The following is a 23,202-nucleotide window of genomic DNA, read 5'->3' as shown; positions in this document are numbered from 1 at the left end:
TTTCTCTAAGAAGGAAAATATATTTTTGCCTGTATTGAGACACATACATGTATTTTCACCCTTAGATAAAAGGTGGTCTATTATGTACACATTTCTCCATTTGTCTTTTTTCACGTACACTGTCCTGGAGATAATTCCATAGCAGATAGTTATATTTCAGTGTTTTTGCAGATGCACACATTTCTATTGTTTGAATTTACCATAAATTATTCAATCAGTCTTCTGTTGATGAACATTGAGATTTATAGCTTTTCAATATTATAAAAGATTTACATTGAATGTGCATGATTTATATTCAAGTGTATCTCTGACATAGACGTCTAGAAATGAAATTTCTGGGTCAAAGGGCATATACATGTAATTTTGCTAGTTTTTCCAAATTACCTTCTACAGGTGTGCCATTTTACAAACACATATCTAATTGCATAAGGAAAGACTGTATAGATTTATAGTTAAAGACTAAATATAATCTAATGTCAACAAAAACAAAGAATTATCTAAAATATAAATTGCATTTTTATTTAAGTTACTCTTGTCGATAGCTATTTGTTTATATAATAGCTCTGTCTTGATGGGAGTTCTGTCACAAAATAGTATTTGCTAAACCTAATCCATTATAATTATACAGTGCAAAATTATCAATATTGAAATACATTCTTATTTATAAAGGACTATCATCTATGAAACCAGCTTACCTCCACGTGATTCACCTTTTCACTGGAAACTTAACAGCAGTAGAAATTACACATTTGTTCACTGTCCATATCTCATAGTAGACATTAGCCCTTTTTCATTAAGGCATAACCTATACATTGTGAAACCATCTCAGAAAGTCACTAACTTTTTGACTAGAGAATACTGAAATTTTAAAAACGTTATTTTAAATACTTAGATTTGCTTCTAAAGGGTGTCTTAGGACAGATTGGTATTTTACTCCTCTGGCTTAAAGCTGTTGAGTGATTCATAATGAGATGACTGACAAAACCCAAAGTAATAGTCCTGAAAACCACTACTCCATTATCTGCTTCTCTTTATTGACATAGTGAGGGGAGAATTAATTTTAAAAGATGGTGACTATAGATTAGTTAATGGCAGAAGATACTGTAGAGAAACGCTGAAGTGAGCCTATTCATGCCGGGCAACACGACCGATTATCCAGTGGTGGATATCATGCTGTAACCCTCATTAATATTTAGTAGGCAGGACATAGGCTGGTTGTAGACTACAAAATTGCCCTAAGCACAGGCTCCAATAGGCCATAAGAATGTTTCAAGTAGATAAAAGAGTAACAGATTTCCCTGTGTTCAGGTAGTTTATAAGCAACACAAGAATACACTCAATTCCCTTTTGTGATTTCTGGGCAATTATGGCCTGGCAGAAATGCCTACTAGGCAAGTAGAAATGATTAATGCTCTGGGAAATCACTCTAAGTTAGTAAGCCCTGCGTGAGAACCAGAGTGGTTCTCAGTTTCAGTCCTTCTTTTTCTCTCCCCTCACCACAAGGTGAAGGGCTTCTTCATCAGGGGTAGCAAGTCAGCGAAAGGCATTATTTGTGTCTAACACAGCCATCATCCTTGGGGTGACGTTCTGTATCACACTGTCTATCAAGCTAACCCCTTGTCACGTGTCAGGATCTTTTTATTTAAACTGATTTAAAAGGGAAACAAGGAGTTTTAAAGATCACTATTAGGGAGACATGAGAATAAAAATGCTTGTAAAGACTGAGCCTTTGAAGCCGACTTGAACTAATGATCTGTGACTTTTAAAGGACAATACAAAGTTTTATAGATTACTGACTCCCATTTTTAACTTTTCAAATTACCAGGTTATTTTTCAGTACCACCAGCTTATTTTGAAAATATTATAAGCTTGAAATGAGATAAAGTTCTTAAGATAACATATTCTTGGGATTTGTGGGTATATAAAGTCTGTAACATCCGATATCCACCATCCCAAACAATGTATAAAATTAAATAGTGAGAAAATATCAATTTTGTGACTCAAAGACTCTAAAGATTTTTGAAAATGTGTTTAGGAGAATCATTTACTTTGCAGTATATCAGGAATTGCTTGTAATTACCTGCCTAGAATGAGTTACATAGGAATAAAAATTTAGCCTTGTAGGCAAGAAGTATCCAAGAGAATAAGTCTTCTATTAACATACTGAGCTTTTTCTTAAAACGAGTGAATGAAATTGACCCAGGGGTCTCACTGTAATTCCATGTTAAATGTGGAAAAATTCATTTTCCTCCCAACCTGTGTACACCTAAATGCGCTTTTCAATTTATTAATAGGTCTGTGTATGTGCCTTCTCATTCTGACATCTAGTAGAGAGTTTCAAATTATCAGGAGTTAGTTACAGGAAATGCATTTGTGTTCATTTTTACTTTTTGATAAATATGATCTTTATGAGGAACAATTGTGGATCTACTCAAATGCTTGTTTTTGTGTGTTTGTTTTGTTGTTTTTTTATTAGTTGGTTGGTTGTTTAGTAATACATGCCATTCTCAAGAGCAAAAGTAACACTATAAATTAAAAATAATTTAATAGATTTTTCTCCAAGGTGCTTAACACTGTAACATAAACATATGAAGACATTTTATGAACTGTAAATATTACAATGTTAATAATAGTTACACCTTCAGTGCCATTAGATAGTCCAGAGAGATTTTTTAATCCTGTATTTGCAAGAGACTGATGCTTACTGAACCATAATCTAATCTATTTAGCAGTTTTATCAGTGAAAGTCACAAATCCTAAATTTCCTTTCCTTTTTCTTTCCTATTTTATAGCGCAGCAGCAGTTTTGGGAATTTTGACCGTTTTCGGAATAATTCCATATCAAAACCAGATGATTCAACTGGGGTTAGTATTCTATTCCATTTTAATGAGTGTTATACAAACACATTATGAAAAATTATGAAGCCAATGTAATTTTTGCGAATTACAGTAAGAAAAAGGAATATATTTAAAGATCATAACCTTGCATACATTTTTGTGATAAATGAACAAACAATTATTTAGTATCTAGTACCATGCTGGACATTAAGAGTAAAAATCTATATAAGAAACCTAACAGATGTTTGGGAAGGCAGAACATCAACTTATGAAGGATTTACAGTTTAAAGTAACACAGACGATCCCAAATTTTCTGAGCATTTCCACTATAAAACAACATATATGTTAAATTTCATGTAAGTTGTAATTGCTTTAATTTAGGAAATGATTAAATGGCTTAATTGGAAATTAGTTAAGGAGAGCATAGGCTGCTCATTTGCACTCTCATACTTCTGTACACTTTGAAATGTCTCAGTGGTGACCATTCCATACACATTTGCAAACCATGAACACTTTGAATGTAGCTTAAGAAAAGCTTCCCATAAAATTATTTACATCATCATCATCATCATCATCACTACATTTAACTGAGCACTTACCAGGAAGTAAGCACAGCACTAAGCACTTTACCTACCTGTAAGTAGGAACTATTATTATTTTTATTTTATCACTGAAGAAATATGTTTGAATAAAATTACTTCTAAATTATACAGGTCATAAATGACAAAGGCAGGATGCAACATCGTGTCCAAAGTTTGCTATTTGTTATACTGTCTCATAAACCATGGACCAACTGTGATAAGTGATTAATGAAATGTAAAACAACTAATAAAATAGAGGGGAGGGATGTACATTGAGAAAAGTAAAAATATATGCTTATCATTGAACCTGAGTTATCTATTCATGTGATAGATTTGTTTTAGATCAATAGGCTTTAGATCTTATGCACTTCTTAATTATTCATTCTATATATTGCATCTTTATTTTTTGTTTTTTTTAATAAAGAATTCTTTTTATCATATCTGACTCTCAGAATACCTTTCAGATTCCTATATCCATCTACCTATAATATCTTTAAATATGTTGATTTCAGCAATGGATATTCTAGACAAAAAAAAAGTAGAAAGAAAATGACACCTATTATTACTTTATAAATACCTCCATTAGTGCATACATATGCATGTGTATATATAATATATCCCCTTTTATACATATATTACATCTATCCCTTTTTATTCACCTATATATTTATGTATATATAAACTTATGGATAAACTTGTATACATGCATGAATATACATTGATAAACTTGTATATAGCTATATGGTCTATCAACATTTACACAGTTGTAAATAATACAATGCAGTATGTGTATACAAATAGTGAGAAGCCCTATATAATTTTTTTATCATGAGGGATTTCTTGTTGATCTTTTTTTAAAATTTTTATTTTATATCAGAGTATAGTTGATTAAGAATATTGTGTTAGTTTCAGGTGTACAGCAAAATGATTCAGTTATACATATACAAGTATCTGTTCTTTTTCAAATTCTTTTCCCATTTAGGTTATTACAGAGTATTGAGTAGAGTTCCCTGTGTTATACAGTAGGTCCCTGTTGGTTATCTATTTTAAATATAGCTGTGTGTATATGTCAATCTCAAACTCCCATATTGTATAAACCTTCAACTTTCCATAATCATACATAGATATATTTACTGTTATTAAGTTTATAATTCTAGAGTTAACCTATAAAAGTTGCTCAGGCTCATTCAAATTCATTGATTAGTAATGGTGGCCTAGCAATTTGTGAAAGAACTTAGTGAATCTGATAAAGTAGTTTGCACATTTTTTAGCAAACCATCATTTATTCATTCAGTAAATGTGTGTTGAGCATCTACTCTATGACAGGATCTCCCTTAGGCACTCAGAAAGTACTGTTACAATACAGGTGAAAATCCTTACTTCATGAAGCCTAGAGTCTAGGAGGAGACAGACTTTAAAACAACAGCAAAACCCATAAATAAATATCTAAATAAAATTGTGATTCAGGCTATGAAAGAGAACAGCACAGAAAAATGTTGAAGTTAAAAATATGCTTAGATAGTTTCTTCAAAGCTTTTGTAAAGGAAGATAGAAAAACCTGAAATTAAAAATATTTATAGTACTCTTTTCTAAAACTTAGGTAATGGTAAGTTAACACAGATAGTAATAAACTAATCTACTTTCTTATTTATTTTAGTTTGTAATTTTACAGTGAAGATAAAGAACATTGAAGTAGAGAAAAGAGAGAAGAAGAGGGAGTGTGGACAAATGACAATGTTTTTCATTGCTTTATTGTTTTGTTTTTTGTAAATAATTCTAACTAGGTACATGAAGGGGAACGCATAAATGAAAGTGAAGAACAAAACAAAACTTCAAATAATGGAGGAAGTTTAGGTAAAAAAATGAGAGTTATTTCCTGGACAATGAAGAAAAAAGTGGGTAAAAAGTATATCAAAGCCCTTTCTGAAGAAAAGGTAAGTGTCCTCTGTTAATCACTTGTGTTTTTCTGTTAATATTTTTCTAGGTAGTTTAGAAATATTTGGCAGTTTATGAAGGCCTTCAATGTATTTTCTCCCTCAATAATTGTGCCCAGAAGTTGGGCGGAAGAAAGCATTATCACATTCTCATAGAGGAAATTGAGGCTTAGAAAGATCACTCATGTAGTATGTGAAGAACATATGTCATTTATGTTGTAACAAACAGTAGTACATCACTTCTTTTCATCACCAAATGATATTCCATTTTATAGATAAGCCTCATTTTATTCATCCTTTCATCAATTGATGAACATTTGGTTGTTTCCATTTTGGGATTATTTTAAATCATGCTGAATGAATGATTCAGCATGATTTAAAATATGAATATGAATATCTGTGTTCAAGTTTTTATGTGGAAGTATTCTTTCATTTCTCTTGGTTATATGGTAACTCTGTCTGATACTTTGAGAAACTGGCAAACTATTTCCCAAAGAAGTTGCATCATTTTACATTCCCACTAGCAATATGTGAGAGTTCCACTTTCTCCACATGCTTGCTAACACTTGTTATTGTATGATTTTTGATGCTACCCATCAAAATGGGTGTGAAATAGATTCTCATTATAGTTTTGATTTCCACTTCCCTGATGACTAATGATGTTGAGAATATTTTCATGTGGCCATTTGCATATCTTCTTTCAAAAAGTGTTTATACAAATTTTTTACCTGCTTTTTAATTGGGTTGTATTTTTATTGTTGCTTTTTTAAAAAATACCTTATGGATACAGATCCTTTATGAGATATACGATTTGCGATATGATATATTTTCTTCCGTTCATGGATAGTATTTTCATTTTCTTGATGTTGTCATTTACAGAACAAATGGTTATAATTTTGATGTAGTTCAATTTATTTTTTCTTTCATCATTTGTGCTTTTAGTATTGTATTTAAGAAACCATTGCTTAATCTAGGGTTACAAAGATTTACTCCAATGTTTTCTTCTAAGAGTTTTATAGTTGTAGCTCTTAAATTTTGATGTATGATCTATTAATTTTTCTACACGGTGTGTGGTAGGAGTCCAACTTCATTCATTTGAATGTGGATATTCAATTGTCCCAGCACTACTTGTTGAAAAGACAATTATTTCTCCATTGTATTGTCTTGGCATCCTTGCTGAAAAATCAATTGATCATAAATATATGGTCAGAAATATATGGATCATAAATATATGGATTTATTTACGGACTCTCAATTCTATTCCATTGATCTATATGTCTTACAGCTATTTTCTTTTTAATGCATTTCAATAGGATCTGTCCCCAGTACTCCATTAAAACAGTTGTCACAGTCAGTATTAACCTCTATGTTGCCAAAGCGAATGGTCACTTTTCTTTCTTCTTACATGACTTTTCAGCTGTACCTGATGCAAGTGATGATTTCATTACATATGAAACATTCTTTTTTCTTGGTTTCTTTGGGCATTCTTCTGGCTTTCCTTCTTTCTCAAAGTTTCCTTTCTTAGCTCTGCTTTCTTTCCTGTCCTTCTAAATATTGAGTCTTCCTGAGGCTTGTTCCTAGATGTTCTACTAGTTTAGTCTCTCTTCCTAAGTGATCTCATCTTGTCTCATGACTTTTTCACAATTACATCTCTAGCTATGATCTCTCTCTCTTTTTAAAAAAAAAAATATTTATTTTATTTATTTATCTTTGGCTGTGTTGGGTCTTCGTTGCTGTGCGTGGGCTTTCTCTAGTTACGTTGAGCAGGGGCTACTCTTCATTGTGGTGTGCAGGCTTCTCATTGTGGTGGCTTCTCTTGTTGTGGAGCATAGGCTCTAGTCCCGTGGGCTTCAGTAGTTGTGGAGCATAGGCTTAGTTGCTCCGCAGCATGTGGGATCTTCCCAGACCAGGGCTCGAACCTGTGTCCCCTGCACTGCCAGGCAGATTCCTAACCACCGCACCACCAGGGAAGTCCCATATGATCTCTTTATTTATCTGTTATACAACCAACTGCTTATTTGATATTATCACTTAGATGCATAATAGATAACTGGAACCTAATATATCTAAAATGGAATTATTGATTCTCTAAGCTCTACAGAAATTTTGTTTCTTGTCCAGTCTTCCACGTAGAAATAGACAACACTGTCATAACTGTAGATGCTGGAAAGAAAGGAGAGGGAGGAGAGAGAGACAGAGACAGAGAGAGAAGAAAGCCTACAAATCACTCAAAATTCCTTCTTTTTCTCACTTTTCACACCAATTCATCAGCATATCCTCTTGGTACTAACTCCAAAGTATATCTAAAACCCTTAACTTCTCCATGTAAATTATTCCTGCTTTAGACTAAATAAACAAACTCTCTTGCCTAGATTACCTAATTGGTTTCCTTTCTTCCACTCTTTCCTCCATAAAAGCGATTCTCCACATGAAAGCCAGAAAGATCTTTGAAAAGTCAGATTCAGAACACATCACTCCCTTGGTTAAAATTTTACAGTACCAAAATGCATTCCCTTACTATGATGTGTTCATTCCAGTCCTCTGAGAAGTAGACCCACAAGAAGGGAATAGACACACCAAAGACTTACTGGAGGAAATGCCTGTGAAGGATAAAGAAGAGAAAGAAAAAATGAGCAAGGAAATCCTTCAGACTACAGTGCAAGTCTGACACCTGTAAAGGGAGAGGAAGAAAGAAGGAAGATCATTCAAGTCTCAGGCTTCAACACTGTTCTAAGAAAATTTTGGCCAGATTGATGGGAAGTCCTTGAACCAAAAGTTTCCATTAGAGAAGCCCCACATCCCACCAGAATGGACTCAAATGGTAGCCCCACTGCTTAAGTCATTGGAACATGGCTTCCTTGCAAACACAGTGATCGATACAGAAGGCTAGTAGTTGGGGCTGTCAGTAAAGAAGTGTCCCGCAGCAAGAGATCTGAGTGCACATTTCCATGGTTACTGAAAGTGCTCTATAAAGCCCTTCCTGAGCTGACTCCAGTCTACTTCTCTGAGCTCACATCCTAATGCTCTCCTTGCTCTCACTCAGCTCCAGCTACCCTGGCCTTGCTGTTTTCCTCTGCATAACCCAAGCTAATTCTGAGTTTAGTTATTTTGTTCTTGCTATTTCTTTTGCTTGGAAAACTGTCTCCAAATCTTCATATAAGTCACATCTTCTTATCATTCAGGTCAAGAATTCAGAGACTCTATTACCTTATGGAGGAGGTCTTTGGAGGCTCTTCCCTCTAAATCAGTCAACATTCCTTCAACCCTAACCCGAGTAGCTAATCCTCTCACATCACCCAGTTTTATTTCCTTCATAGCACTTATTATTCTCTGAAATTGTCTTGCTCACTTTGTTTACACAAACCTCCCCAAACACTACAAACACACACACACACACACGCGCGTGCGCACACACCCTGACAAACTAAAATGTACCTCACTTAAGATAGGATCCTGTATATTGTTTCCCATGATATCTCCAGTTCCCAAAACAATGCCAGGTACTTAGAAGGTGTTCTACAAACTTGTGTCAAATAACTGAACAAATGAATAAAAGAATGGATAAAAGCAGAGAATCAAACTGAGCATATATCGTATGTATAGTCTGAATTTTTACCAATGTTTAGAAATGCTCAAAAATGAGGAATATTGAATTATATTTTGAAGAATATTAAGAAATTCATAGGCTTTGTTGAAACTATATAAACATGGAAAATATTTGAGATGTTTTCAAGCAGATGTAATTTCTTTTGAAATTGTCTGTCTTTCCTAATTTTATGCAAGATGTGCTTTTCACTTGACTAGGTGGCAAGCACCATATGAGATTTGTAAAGCTTCTTAGATAAGCTTTGCTTTAGAATTGCAAAGTGTGTATGTTTTATTCATATCTAGTGGTCTGGTAGGGTGCAAATAACTGACATGAAGCAACTATGCAGGGTTTAAACTTGTAATATCAGATCTCAAAGGATTAGTAATGGTGGTAAATAGATGATAAGGAGACCATGAAGAAATAAAAGTGCTTTAACAGATAAAGCACAGATGTTAATAAATCTAGCATTTCTGATTAAATAGTCTTGATACGATATTCATCCTAACTACAAAAATAAACTTTATAATTTCAGTTAAATTCCAAAATGTGGGCTGTTTCATCTAAAGAATTTTTCCCACTATACCATAAAATGTTATGCTTGAAATTGAGCTAAAGATTCATGACACTCATATTTTATGCTGATGTATTCCTAAGTATTTTATTGCTAAAATATGTCTTCTTTGTTAAATCAATGCACACAGTGAAAGTCTCCAAGGAAATCAGTTCTTTGCATTTAACCTCTGATATGATTTTCTGAAGGATGGGGAAGATGGAGAGGATGCCTTACCTTATCAGAACAGTGATCCCACGATTGGAACCCATACAGAGAAGAGCTCCCTCAAAGCCAGTGACTCCATGGACAGTCTCTACAGTGGGCGGAGCTCATCAAGTAAGGCTATAAAATAAGTGACAAGAGTCTAGATGGGAGATCTGGGTTAAGTTAATTAAAAACAACAGATTTATTTCTCTTTGGCTTGTTTGTCAAAATTTCACCAATGTTCCAACTACTTGATAAGAGAAATAGTGAAAATGTAGGATGTGTTGAATCTATAGCAATGCTATTGTCTAAAATAATATATAATATATTAGAATTATGGATTATTTTGAAACTTTTAGCACTGTGGTCAGCAAGGCTCTTGGGGATATTCCTCCAAAAGATTATATTGCACAATTAAATCAGAATCCCTACAATAAAGTGTGCTGGGGAGAACTAGCATTATTTTGAGTCCAAATTTTTTAAATGACTTGAAGTATTCAGGAAACTAAAATCCTGTTTTCTCTTTTTCCTTCCCTTTCTCCCCCCCTCCATGTACTTCTTCCTTTCCTTTTCTCTTCCTTTCTTTCTTCCTTCCCTCTCTCCCTACCTCCTACCTCCTTCCCCTCCTTCCTTTCTTTCTTCCTTTTTTCTTTCTTTCTCTTTCTTTCTTTCTTTTATTTTCTTTCATTTTTTCTTTATTCCTTCCCTGTCCTGCCCTCTGTCATGTTTTCCTTCCTTTCCCTTCCTTTTTATCCTGAAGTATTCTGAAAAGAGCAGGACATCTGCATCAGTTCTAACATTTACTTTCTAGGTTTCCATTCAGCATTAGCCGGTAAAGAGTGAAGTAGTATGTAAATACTAAATAGTAGGAATATCACCAATTAGTGACAAAAAGGAATCAGCATGTGTTCAATAAGAATTTTCTAAAAACATCGTTTCTACCAAAGAAGTCACTCAGGCTTCAGTCACATGTCCTGCTACAATATTTGAATGAAACTACTGATACTACAGGGTGCCTTATAATTTTTTTTTATATGCACACTGTTACTTATCCCTCTAATCTTTTCAGGGCTTTTAAATGTTTTTTTCAAAGTTTATTTTCCATTTCATTTAAAATCAACTGCTTCTGTTATTTGAAGATGGATCACAAAGACCAGCTGCTGCAAATATCCTGAATTTTATTCCTACTTTCCTACTGGCTGTAGAACAGTTATTTTGTGAAGAAAAAGCTAATACAGAAGCATTTGGGGGATATATTTTTGCATGTGTGAAATTCAGATTTTATTAGTATTCATTTCTGCTGGAAGTTTTAAAATTCAAAACTGTAATGCCAAATATGGGTAGAATTTTATAATTCTACAATTATAATTATAAAATTTTATAATTTTACAATGAAAAGCCAGGGACTGGAGTGGTCATGGAAGGGAGGGTGTGAGGAGATGGAGGTCTACTTAGCTGTTATCATAAACAACTTAATTTCTGTGACTAGACGCAACTCACCTTTCTTTTACACCAGTCCATATTTAAAAAAAAAAAAAAAATGGAGAATCGCTAAGGATCTTTCTCTTATTTCTGTACTTATTTGAAAGAATGGCAGAGATACTGGGGCTGTTCCCTCATGAAGCAGAGCACTGAAAGGCCACAGTGAAGGAAAAAATGAGGTGACAAGTGAGAGCAGTAGGGAGACTCAGAGTTACTTCCACTGGGAGATATTCTTGCCCCCAGGCAGGCAGGAAAAATGGAATCTCTTTTTTTTCCCCCTTGAGGTTCAAAATCAGAAAGGAAGAGGACCAGAGAGCAAGGATTTGGAGCAGTTTAAAAAGCCCAGTTTAGAACAATTTTGAACAGTTTAGGAGTACAGACATTGGAACACACTTCCTCTTTCCCTGATGCTCACACAACAAGCAAAAATGCTACCTTTTATACACAGAGATGTTGCCTCAAAATGGCTTTTGGTACACAGTAGGAAGTCTGAGACACTATTTTTGCTACATTGTGATAAGTTGTAGGGAAGCTTGTGGTCTTATGCTTTGATCATTCCTGATCAATAGCACACAAAGATCAAACTGTCGCTATAGGTTTCTGCCTTTGTTTACACGTACAAAATTAATTATCTGGTTTGTACAGGGAATTAAGTCTCTACTGTCTGCCTCTTTAGCAAGTATCCAATGCTCAAAGCACTGTGCTACTGGATCAGATGATAGAGACTGAAGTAAGAGTGTTTGGTTTGGTGGTAGAGGAAAGAATGATCAGGTTGACTGGAGAAAGATCAGAAATGGCTCAGAGGACAGAAGTCAGCGGTGGAAAATGACTGGGAGGCAGAAACAGGGATCGGTCACTTAGGACCGCCTCAGGAGGCTGGCATCCAATGCTTCAGCATTATTCCTGCCTAGTTATGTCCAGGTGATGGTTCAGAATGTTATGAACCTTCAGTGAGAACTGTTAACCTCTGCTTTGCCTTTATCAGGTGGAATAACAAGCTGTTCAGATGGTACAAGTAACCGGGACAGCTTTCGACTCGATGATGATGGCCCCTACTCTGGACCATTCTGTGGCCGTGCCCGTGTACATACCAGTTTCACACCGAGCCCTTATGACACTGACTCCCTCAAAATCAAGGTGTGTGCACATCATATCCGCATTCTGTATGGTTTGTCTAGGGCTGGGTGTATGATCTTTTTCAGGAAGTGCAAGTATGGGGAACTAGGGGGTGAGCACGTTCTTCCCAATAGAACTGGGGACTGGTGTACTACGGCAGGAGTTCAAACAAAACATGAGAGGTAGGGTAGGGGGATCAGTGTTTTGAGGCTATTTGCAAAAGTTGCATTATGTAGATAATGTAGAATCAGAGCTTATTCGGGAAGAAGGAATTGTCTACATTTTTCTGAAAACCAAAATCCTCACAAGTTGCTGGAGGTGCCCAGTTCTACCTGAAGCCAAGGAGAGGGAGAGAAAATGGAACTATCAGGCAAGAGCCCAGCAGAGCAAACGTCTTGGGAACCTGACTTGGCCAGGCAACTTCAATACTTAAGTCAATACTTGCAAATGCCATGAGTAACCTGACAACTTTCTCTCAGTGACATTCCCTCCTGAATTCCCTTTTTTTATTCTTATCCTCTTTGTTCATTTTCTTTTGCTGTGAGGGCTTCACAACACAAAGGTTGCACCACCGTTTGTGCTGCCTAAGGGGACATTTGTGGAGCTCGAGTAGGACACAATAAGGATTTCCACAGACACACGGTGTTGAATACTGTTGCTGACCATCCTGGGTCTTATCCGAAATGAAATTGGATTTTTGCTTGTGATCTGTGGGCTTCCCTGTAATGTATGTTTTTTACAAGTTTAAAGGATAATAAGAAGGATGTAGCATAGGACTGCCATACTTTGAAGCTTCCCCTAGAGCTTCTGGGGATTTTCTAGGTCTGCTTAGCTGATCCCATCTAGCCTAGGATTTGATTCCCTATAGTTAAAGACAGGAAAAACTAGGTGAACAGCTCATAGTGTCTGAAGAGCAAACTATCATAAATCGGAAAGAGCAGATCTTTTAATCACATTGAATTCTACTATTACAAATAAAATCCATGTTTTAGATGGAAGAATACACATTCACAGAGCAGCAGCAAAAAAAATATATTTAGTAGCAGACTTAATGCTTTGTTTGAGGGTAGACCCTTAAAATGACAAAAATATCAGAATCTATAATGTTATCTCTGAGGTAGAAAGCTGTAAGTCTCAACGGAGTAACTATGACACAAATATAGACACTATATTTGCATAGAAATCAACTTTCTTTACAAAAAAAATACCCTGTGGAGTTTTCTACTCTTGCCAATAACTCCTGCAGTCTTACTCTTAGATGTGAATAAAGAGAAAGACCAACTGGCTTGTCTATCCCAATGCATTTCATTCATACTTCAATCCAAACTTTGCTGTGGAGCTCAATCTAAGTGTTAAATAAGTAATTAGTAATTAATTATTAATTAATCTAGGATAATTAGCTTAATTTATCCTTAGTGCATATATACTTTTGTTACATATTTGCTATGTACAAAGTTCTGAACATTTTGATTATTTTAGATGGATACAATACTTGAGGTGGATTTATTTCACACTGTAGATGAATTTTTCAGATGAACTAGAAGGACAGACAGAGTCATAGACTTGTCTTTCTTCCCCTTCCTTACTTGGGACCCCCTCCAGGAATGATAGCTTGAGTTTTGCTACATATATATTGTTTTGACAGGGTAAATAAAAAGAGCATTATTTTTGAATTCAAGCAACTTAGGCTTGAGTTCTGGTTCTGTCACTAACTTCCTGTAAGCTCTTGGGAAATTATTTAATGCTTGCATTTCTTTTTCTGTAATATTTAGAGTAATAATGATACCTCGCATACATATCTAAGAGGCATGTTGTGGGCATAAAATGACTTAATGAATGCAAAAGTGTTTTGTAAACTATAGGATACTCTACAAATATAAGTTGATAAGTTGATACGATACCAAAAACATAAACACATCATCAAATACATTTAGGAGCCTTTCTTCAAGTATGTTGGGGTTTTTTTCAATATTACTAGTAAATAGTTTCCTTAAACTTTTAAAAGAAATTTCCTCTTAGATTTATTTTTAACTCTAAACCTCCTTAGTGTAATGCCCTCATTATTCTAATTTTCAATGATTCCATTCTTTCTACCAATTGTCATGGACACCAGAGTTCTCTGAAATCTAATTTGTATATTTCTTTGTCTTTAGAAAGGAGATATCATAGACATTATCTGCAAAACGCCAATGGGGATGTGGACAGGAATGTTGAACAATAAGGTGGGAAACTTCAAATTTATTTATGTGGATGTCATCTCAGAAGAAGAAGCAGCCCCCAAGAAAATAAAGGCACACAGAAGGAGTGGAAAGGAAAAACCTAAGACTCTGCATGAGTTCTTAGAGAGGATTCACCTTCAGGTTAGCAAACCTATGGCCTGTTTGATTTTGGTGGCATACGGATGGAGTAATTGAGAATGGGTCAGTGTTTGTTTAGTTAAAAAATACATGACTTACAGAAAGGGAAAATCTGTTTTCCAAAAAACAGTTTATATATACCCTTTATTACTTTTATTATGCGAGGACAGGTCTTGATACAACATCCTTTGGACTAAACTCTAATGGTACTTAGCAGTCGTGGTAGAGATTAGGTTGAGAAAGTGCAGTGAAAAATGAAATATACTTGGGAGAATAAAAGTCCTGGAGAAAACATGTAATGAGAATGATAAAGAGAATATAAAGAGTGAAGGTAAAGATTCAGAGAATTGAAAGGAGAAATGAAAAGAAAATTGTATTTTCTATAGAGCAGAGATCAAAAGCAAGTCAAGAGAAGATAACTAAATTGTTTTTAAAGTAATTTGTTAGGAAACAGTGATCATTAAGCCCTCATAATGATTGTGTTAAGAAAACTGTGTTGTCTGTATTTAAAATCCAATTATTTTCTTGTTACATTAGAAAACTTTTTATGAAATATCTATGTTGTTAAATGGCATGTACATACAATATGCCTAGCCTCACTCAATTTACTGTTTTGCAATCCATTTCTAAAATTAACACAGCAGTACTTTGATAGTTTTCAAAATTCATCAAGACAATAGCCAATTAATCTTTCCTTAACTGGTTTTCCTGAATTATCTAGTTGCATTTTTGTCTGTAGACACATTACATAGACCTTTCAATATTACTATTGGTGTCCCCCAAATGGGGTACTCCTTGGAGGAAGCACAAGTTTGAATCCTGCTTCAGCTACTTGTTTGTTCTGTGACCTATGAAAAAACCAAGGTCTAAGGAAGTGAAATACCTTACTCAAGAATCCACAGTTAGTTACATCAGGATGGGAATTTTTTGTTGTTGTTGTTGTTCTAACACAGTGCTCCTTCTAGGATACATCACTTTTAAAAGAGTTGAATTGCTACTCCTTCTTTCCCTTTTTTAAAAATAAATAAAGGGCTAGTAATAAGTTCTTTCTGATTACTTAAAACTTTTATACCTCCTCTTACTCAATTTTAGTAACTAAAATAAGGATATTGAAATTATGATCAAGTAAAATGGGAGGAATATCTGAGAAAGTTGAAAAGCATTCAAATTTACTTTGCATTTCTATTGTTAGAGAGAAGTTACATAAATAACATAACAGACTTTGAAATCAGAAGCCTATGAATTTTAAACTAATTTATATTGATGCAAATGATGGACAAAATATACATGATAAGAAATGGAAACAATACTTTTCCCAACCACAGTGCTTTCATGCTTAATAAAAGCTTTTAAATAAATAGAAAGTCTGAGATTCCTTAGGTTTCTATAATGCCTTTCCACCAAAATGCTAAGTATACTTTTTTATATAAATTGAGTCTATTTCAAATTCATTTTTTAACCTACTCCAAGAAGTTAATAAGGGTAGATGATTTTGCAACCAAGCAAACAAGAAAAGATATAGATCCAGAAATATTATTATAATATACTGTATTAGAGGCATTTTATTGACAGACTTAATAACATACTAGCTTTGTCAATTTCACTATTTGAGAAGTGAAAAACTGCCAAATGGGATGAATGATCCAGCTATTTAATTGATCCATGATTTAGCATTGTATAGCTTAAGGTAGTCATTTCTTCTTTACATTTGTCCTTCCAGAAGGTGAGAACTGTACAACATACTGTTTAAATGCCCCCAAGTTCATATGTGGAAAACTAGTACAAATAAAATAAAGTTAAGCAAAAGTTCTGTTGGCACCTTTGGTTTTCGTGCATTCCTACACTTTTTGTTTTTTAATCTAAAGAGAACTAAAAATAAAATATTTGAATCTGACTATCTTATATTATGCATATTTTTTCTTCCCCACAGGAATACACCTCAACACTTTTGCTCAATGGTTACGAGACCCTAGAAGATTTAAAGGATATAAAAGAGAGTCATCTCATTGAATTAAACATTAAAAATCCAGAAGATAGGATGAGGTTACTATCAGCTGCTGAAAATCTTCTTGATGAAGAAAGTAAGTACGCACACCTACTCTTCTCCCTAGTTGAGAATCACAGTTTAATGTAAACAGTAAGATCATTAAAAACAAAGCCCCAGTTTTATTTACTGAGAATCATGTAAAGCATTCTTTCCAATAAAATAAGTATTTTCTTATACATTTGGAAACAACAACTCTGGTCAAATATATCATTAGAAAGAGGGCCTTTTTTTCCTGACTGGATTCAGGAAACAAAAGGGCTTTTCTGGGTACCTCATTTAAATTCTGCAGAGCTATTAATTTACACACAAGTGGATGTCCACATTCCCCAAAACTGAGGGAGTTAGAAACAAATATTTAGTGACAGCATGAGCCATTAGCGAGAAATGTCATATGCAACTTCTGTAGAACAGCACAGAGCATCGCTCTGAGCTAATGAGTCTTCGCTCCACACAAGAAAATTTGTTTCATTACCATAGAGTCACATCTTGTAAGTGTTTACAGTATTCTTTCAAAATGCTATAATAGCTTGCAAAAATATTCAGCACTTACTTTTATTATCTGAGATGGTTCTCTGTATTTGTAAGTATAAACTAAAGATGGAGTAACACATGTAGATTCCCTTGAATATTGGCTACATTAACTGGATTTGTAAAGATGGGATAGCTTTTGTTTTTACAACTGCCCAATCTGAGCATTCTTCTTATTAAATCTGGCCAGGCTCCCAAAACTCTGAGCTCAGGGAGTGCCAAACTCTGCAAGGAGTATTTTGTTAGAAAAAAGGGGGGAAGGTGTCTAATTTTAAAGGAGAAAAAGAACTTAGATCATCTAATCCAACCTTCTCTTTCACAAGTAATATTAATAATAATCATTAATTATCCTTTGAACATGTTCTCTGACTAAAACTTTGAGCCAAGATCTTTACATTTATTTTCTTCTTTAATGCTCTCCACAACTCTGTGAGCTAGTATCATCCCTATTTTTATAATGAGAAATTGAGAAGATAAGCAACTTGTCCAAGCTCACGCACTTAGTGAATTAGAAAGCTAGGACCAGCGTTTGTGATGCTATGTTATACTTTCTTACACAGCCCAGACTGAGAGTAAAGAGGAAAGTTCTATTTAGGACCCAGGTCTCCTGACTGTCCCTTCGTGAGCTTTTCTATATCCTCCCTCATATGCCTCACAAAATGGCATAGTTGAACTGCACATGTGTATTATACACTGGCCTTTTATCTAGTGAGAATTAATTTACTTTTTTAGAAACTGTACCTTACTTTATCCTTACTTACTGTCTTGAGTTTGCATAGATCCTCATCCTGTTCAAAGAGTTTTCACATGCATCACTAATTTGACACCCGCAGAATTGATTTCATCCTTTGGCCTAGGAGTTTGTATGCATTCTTTGAAGTTGTGGAGGCTAGGAGGTGCAGAAGAGAGAGGAATCGGGTCACAGAGGCAGACACAGGTCAAACTTAAGAAAGTAGCCTATTTACTCAAAAGTACAAGCCAAAACAAAACTGATCAGTGTAAACTGGTATAGCAATATCTTCAAAGGAAATGAGGCAGTTCCTTTCACATCTCATCATTTCAGAACATGGGTCCTCACTAAGCAATATTACGCTAAGAAATGGATTCTGTAGATTTCTTGTAATTGATAATTTTCAGTGTCATTGTCAATGCTCTCCGAAATAAGTTGATGCTGAAGTAGAGGGAGGAAGAAGAGTATTTTTTGAGCACTTGTAAATAATTGCTTTTCGTCTACAATAACATCCATGTAGGTATTTTCCCATTTTATAGATGAGAACATATTTCAGAGATGAATTTCAAAGAGGCCAAACAGCTAGATTAGTAGCAGAGTTGGAGTTTTAATCAAAGGCAGTCTACTCTAAAAATCCAAGTTCTTTCTTCCACACATACAAACTGGTAAATATGAATAGAACAGTGACTATTTGAAAATTCAAGTTTTCTACTGCTTGGTCAATTTTCCCAAGAGCTTCAGTTCAGTTTTCCATCTCAGAAAGTGGAAGTTAATATTTAAGTGAGAACGGAAACTTTGCGACAGCATGACGCCCTGAAAGGTGAAAGGCTACTATGGCCTCATTGAAACAAGATTTGTGAATGAAGGGACCTGAGAGCCATGGGAAACAGGGCTTTCAGCCAGACAAGTGCGCTCAGCAGAGACCCACAGAGGGAAGCTCAGTCCAGTGCCAAAGGCATGGGCCACTGAAGGCCTCCCTCATCACCCATCTACTTTCCATGTTAACAAAAGAATAACTTATGGATGATACCATATTAGAGCTAGGTGTAATTTTCAAAACCGTCTGACCCAAATTCTTCCTATACAAGATGGGGAAACTAAAACTAAAGTAGATAAGTAGCCTTCTCAAGGTCACATACCTAGAACCCAGTCTCCTAAATCTATTAGAAATACATTCTGCTACGCCCTGGTCTCTGAAAACAAAAGACAGTATCTCCAAAGCATGATGTGACTTTCCATGTTTGACCTAAAAAAGTAAAAATTCCCTGAATTATTTCTCTTTATAAAACTTCAGAAAACAGTACTTGAAGGTCACTAGAGGTTGATCATTTAATAATATCCAGTAATGTACAAACATACCCACACTGAGTCAAATTCTGGGAGATGAAAAATGGACAAAATGTAGATTCGACCAGTGTTTGTTGTCAACATACAACCCTGAGATTTTTCTTCCTTTAATCTTACCGGTCTAAGGTAGTATTAGAATATACATGTCAAAAAGATGCATATTGCATGTTAGCCTATTCTGACTGAAAGCTATTTATCTTATATGAAACTGCTTTGCTCAAGAAATAAAGAAGAATGACTTCTATTTGTTGATAAGAGGCTGAGTTCTGATGATTCAGCACCATGCTGCTGCGTGCTTATTTTTATCTATTCTCTACTCTGTGAATCATATCTTCTACAACCATGCTAAAGATTAAATGCACAACCTTCATGTACCTTGAATGATAAAGACCTTGAACGTATGGTTGTATAAAACTGAGACGTTATTAGAAACAAATGCATGTCATAGTCATAGGTTAAAAATAGTTAGCTTTTTGTGTGTGTTTAAGAATGAGGTATGCAAATTGGCCAGGATTTTATGTATGCATTTTATTTTGATCACTGAATAATGTCAGTTTGGGGGAATGTCAATAAATTCCTAGTTTAGAGTTTCTTTGCTTCTTAGGTTGGAAACTGGAAAGTTTTGCTTTGCTTATCATTCAATGTAAAAATTGAGCAGAGTGGGCCCCTGTTTTGAGGGCAGGAGTTAAAGCTTTGAGATTAGGTAGAAAAGACCACAAGCTCCATGTGAGCCTTTAATACATCTAGAGGGACCAAGAGGATGGGGGATGGAACAGGGACAAACAGAAATCTAAGATTAGAGCAAGCAATTTCCCTGTTCTCTTAGGCCAAAATAGATAGCATTGTACCCACTCTGACCTTGAAAATGTTAACCGGATTAAACTTTTTTAGGTCACTACTTGATAGGAGGTAAAGTTGCTTCTCCAAGAAGCTGACAGTAGGGCTGGCCAGTGGTGTTAGGGCTGATCACAGTATTACCTCTGGAGTAGAATAACGACTTTGGGTTCTGCAATCCCAGGCAAGACCAATACAGAGATATTCTGAATTTGTTCTCAAGTTGCATTAGAACTGAGCAGAATTAGGCTACTGGCTCCTTCAGCTGGGAATCTAGATGAGGTTAGAAGAAGAAGAAAAATTAGGGTGAAGTACTCAGCTCTTGAAGGAGCAAAAGACCACAATCTGTTTATTTTGTGCACATTGGATTTTCTCTATTTATCTTCTGAATTTTAAAATTGTTTGTTTACTTTGAGTAAATATTCCCAGCAAGGAAAAAAGAGAATAGAGAATATATGTGTGTGTGTTTTTCCATAAACACAACCTTCAAAACCCCTTTGCCTTGCTGAGAAATGGCTCTTTAAAATAATAAGAGAGGTAACTGCTGTTTATAGTTAAACAGCTCTTTTTATTCTGAACTTGTTTCTCTTTTCCTACATTTAGAAGCACTTTGATGTGTCTTAAAAGTGTGTCTATGAGAATGTGTACTATTGTCCTTGGGGAAAACAGGAGATGGAAATATCTTGTTTTCCCCATAACAGAGGGATAATTAAAATTTAAGTTGGAAACCAAAAACAACTTAGTAACAGAATACACAGACTATACTAGAGTCTGTCTATAACATATTGGAGGTTACTACCTGCAACCTTTGTTTGCAGTGTTCAGTGAGGAGGAAGGGGGAGGGTGGGTTGTGTGCCAGGCTGTCAGCACCAGCTGTGGTCACAGCAGCCCCTCATTGCTCAGCTATCCCCAGTTGTGTCTTCCTGCCTGCCTCCCTGCCCCAAACGATACAGGGCAAATGGCAAGGCCCAGCCAGGAGCCTGGAACATGAGCTGCCAGCAGGGGAGGCTTGTAGCTATGCCAAGCAGCAGTCCAGCAGTTGGCCTGACAGTGTGCCAGGGTAGCCTGGTGCATTAGCCCCTGACATGCATGCCTGGCGTTTCCAACCCACTTGCCGTATGATTTGGATCTAGATTCAAGAAATGTGGGGCCTTTAAGAAAATATATGCTAACTATCCAGAGAGACGGAGAAGGCACCCAGGCATTTTACATTTATGTATTTATAAATATGCATTTAATATCTATTTCTAGGCATAGAAATTTTGCTTCATGAAATTTACTTTCTTCAGATTTTTTTGGTTTTACCCCCTAAGATTGAAATTATGTTAGATGCCGTATTCTGTATAATACAAAGAACAATAAAATGAAATAGAAACATTTTGTACTTCAACCAGAGAACAATCTCCAGAGGAAAGAGTTCATAGAATTTTCACCTCAGTCACTTATAATGTCTGTACATGTAGGGCATTCCTGTACTTGTTTTTATATTGCACTGTGATTGTGTACTAGGCAATGGCTTTGTAGTGTTTACCCTGGCCAAACAAGACCGAATTCTCTATTACCATGTACCTTCCCAAAGCCCCTAGCACCACACTTTGCATTGAGTGGATGGTAACAGATGCTTGTAGAATGCATACATGTTGAATGAGGGAGTGAAGAGATCTGCAAATAGTGAGCAAAACTTTTTTCTGTTTATAAAACTTAAAGTCCCCTTCAATCCCACTTTACACACAGAAGTTTTGTAACGGGCAGGTGGGTGTTGATACGTGTTGTCAAGATTCATTTTATGTATATGCTAACCATGTGTGCATGTGAGTGTGCAAGTGTGTAAATGAGTACATTTCTAGAAGGAGATAATGTAAAAACTGTCAAAGTTTAAAATGTGCATACTTTTTTATGCAGAAACTCCAGTTTTAGGAATTTGATTAATTTCTACAAATGCATAAAAACACTAGCTAAACTACGAGGAGTTTCATTAAAAACTAAAACCAATGTGAACTTCCATCAGTAATTAATTTGTTATAAATAAATTAAGATATATGTGAACAATAAAATAGTAGGAAAATATTAGGAGAATGAAATGCCTACTGACATGACAATGTCCGAAACATATTAAATGATAAAAGCAAATTGTAGATCAGTAATATGCAAGGTAATGTTATTTTTGCCAAATAATAATATATTTTAAAATAATGAAGTTAGGTTATTTTTTCACCATGTGAAGTAAACAGGATTAATTTAACCTGTAAGAAATACGATATTGATTTTCCAAGGTCCCTAATTTAGCAATAGAATAATAGCCTTTAATATTATTTGGTCATTATCAAAATAGTCCAATGTGACAACAACTCAACCACGGGTAAACATTTCCTGGGACCAAAGCCTCTCATGGAACTGTGTGCTTGAGTGAAGTGGCAGCCTAATGGTGCTGTCCCTGTCGGTGCTGAGTGATTGGATCTTGAGTGAGTGTGCCTCTACCCTACTGAAGGAGCCAGCAGAGTGGAGTGGAAGTTGTTGGGAGTGTAAGTGAAAAGATGTACATCTCATTAGAGAGGAGAGTACGATGCTAGGATGCAAAGAGAGATCTGCAAACAGGGAGAGTCATTTCAACTCCATATTCTCTCATGGCCTCGGGAAGATAGCAACTGGTTGGTTTCCCGTGAAGACATTACTATTTTCAGTTTGTTCTTGTTGTTTTTCCAAAAGGTGGGTAGGTATTCAAATGAAATAAATACCAAATCATCACTAAATAGAAAATTAAAATATTCAGGTAATTTAAGGACAGATAGAATAAGAAATAATTAAGAGTTACACCATGTAACTGAATGTTCCTCCATGGACAATGCTACCTCTGGACAAATAAATATAGCCATAGTTATCTGGAGAGTGCTTGAGTTTTGGTTTGAGTGACTCATGTGGAGCTACCAATGAGGATGAGATTTTGAGCCATCCTAAGATGTGCTTTAAGCCTGGTCTTTCCTCTTTGGAGATGGTACCAGGCTAGAGAACAAGAGGAAGATAATACAAAGACTCAAGAGGTACCGTCATTTGAATTTCAACAAA

The 23,202-nt window shown here is 35.3% G+C and overlaps 1 protein-coding gene and 1 long non-coding RNA gene across 4 annotated transcripts in view; one reads left to right on the top strand and one right to left on the bottom strand.

The window, feature by feature from the left end:
- SAMSN1 (SAM domain, SH3 domain and nuclear localization signals 1) overlaps positions 1 to 23,202 on the top strand; it is a 127,607-nt gene that overhangs the window by 99,248 nt on the left and 5,157 nt on the right. For both annotated transcript variants that reach the window (XM_019923246.3, XM_019923247.3), the window contains 6 exons: positions 2,793 to 2,864; positions 5,203 to 5,352; positions 9,701 to 9,830; positions 12,166 to 12,317; positions 14,450 to 14,656; positions 16,584 to 16,734. In XM_019923246.3, coding sequence (XP_019778805.3) covers positions 2,793 to 2,864; positions 5,203 to 5,352; positions 9,701 to 9,830; positions 12,166 to 12,317; positions 14,450 to 14,656; positions 16,584 to 16,734 — 862 coding nt within the window. The remainder of the gene's footprint in view (positions 1 to 2,792; positions 2,865 to 5,202; positions 5,353 to 9,700; positions 9,831 to 12,165; positions 12,318 to 14,449; positions 14,657 to 16,583; positions 16,735 to 23,202) is intronic.
- Positions 17,970 to 23,202, bottom strand: part of LOC117312180 (uncharacterized) — a 105,335-nt gene continuing 100,102 nt past the window's right edge. Inside the window, exons 5-6 of one of the 2 annotated variants that reach the window (XR_012331565.1) lie at positions 20,284 to 20,412; positions 17,970 to 18,117 (exon numbers count right to left, since the gene is read on the bottom strand). This is a non-coding gene — a long non-coding RNA (uncharacterized lncRNA). The remainder of the gene's footprint in view (positions 18,118 to 20,283; positions 20,413 to 23,202) is intronic. The other variant, XR_012331566.1, reaches the window with a different exon arrangement.

This window comes from Tursiops truncatus, chromosome 4, assembly GCF_011762595.2.
Source record: "Tursiops truncatus isolate mTurTru1 chromosome 4, mTurTru1.mat.Y, whole genome shotgun sequence".
NCBI lineage: Eukaryota > Metazoa > Chordata > Mammalia > Artiodactyla > Delphinidae > Tursiops > Tursiops truncatus.
Note: the sequence above shows the minus strand (reverse complement) of the source record. Positions and strands in the feature narration are given on the sequence as shown.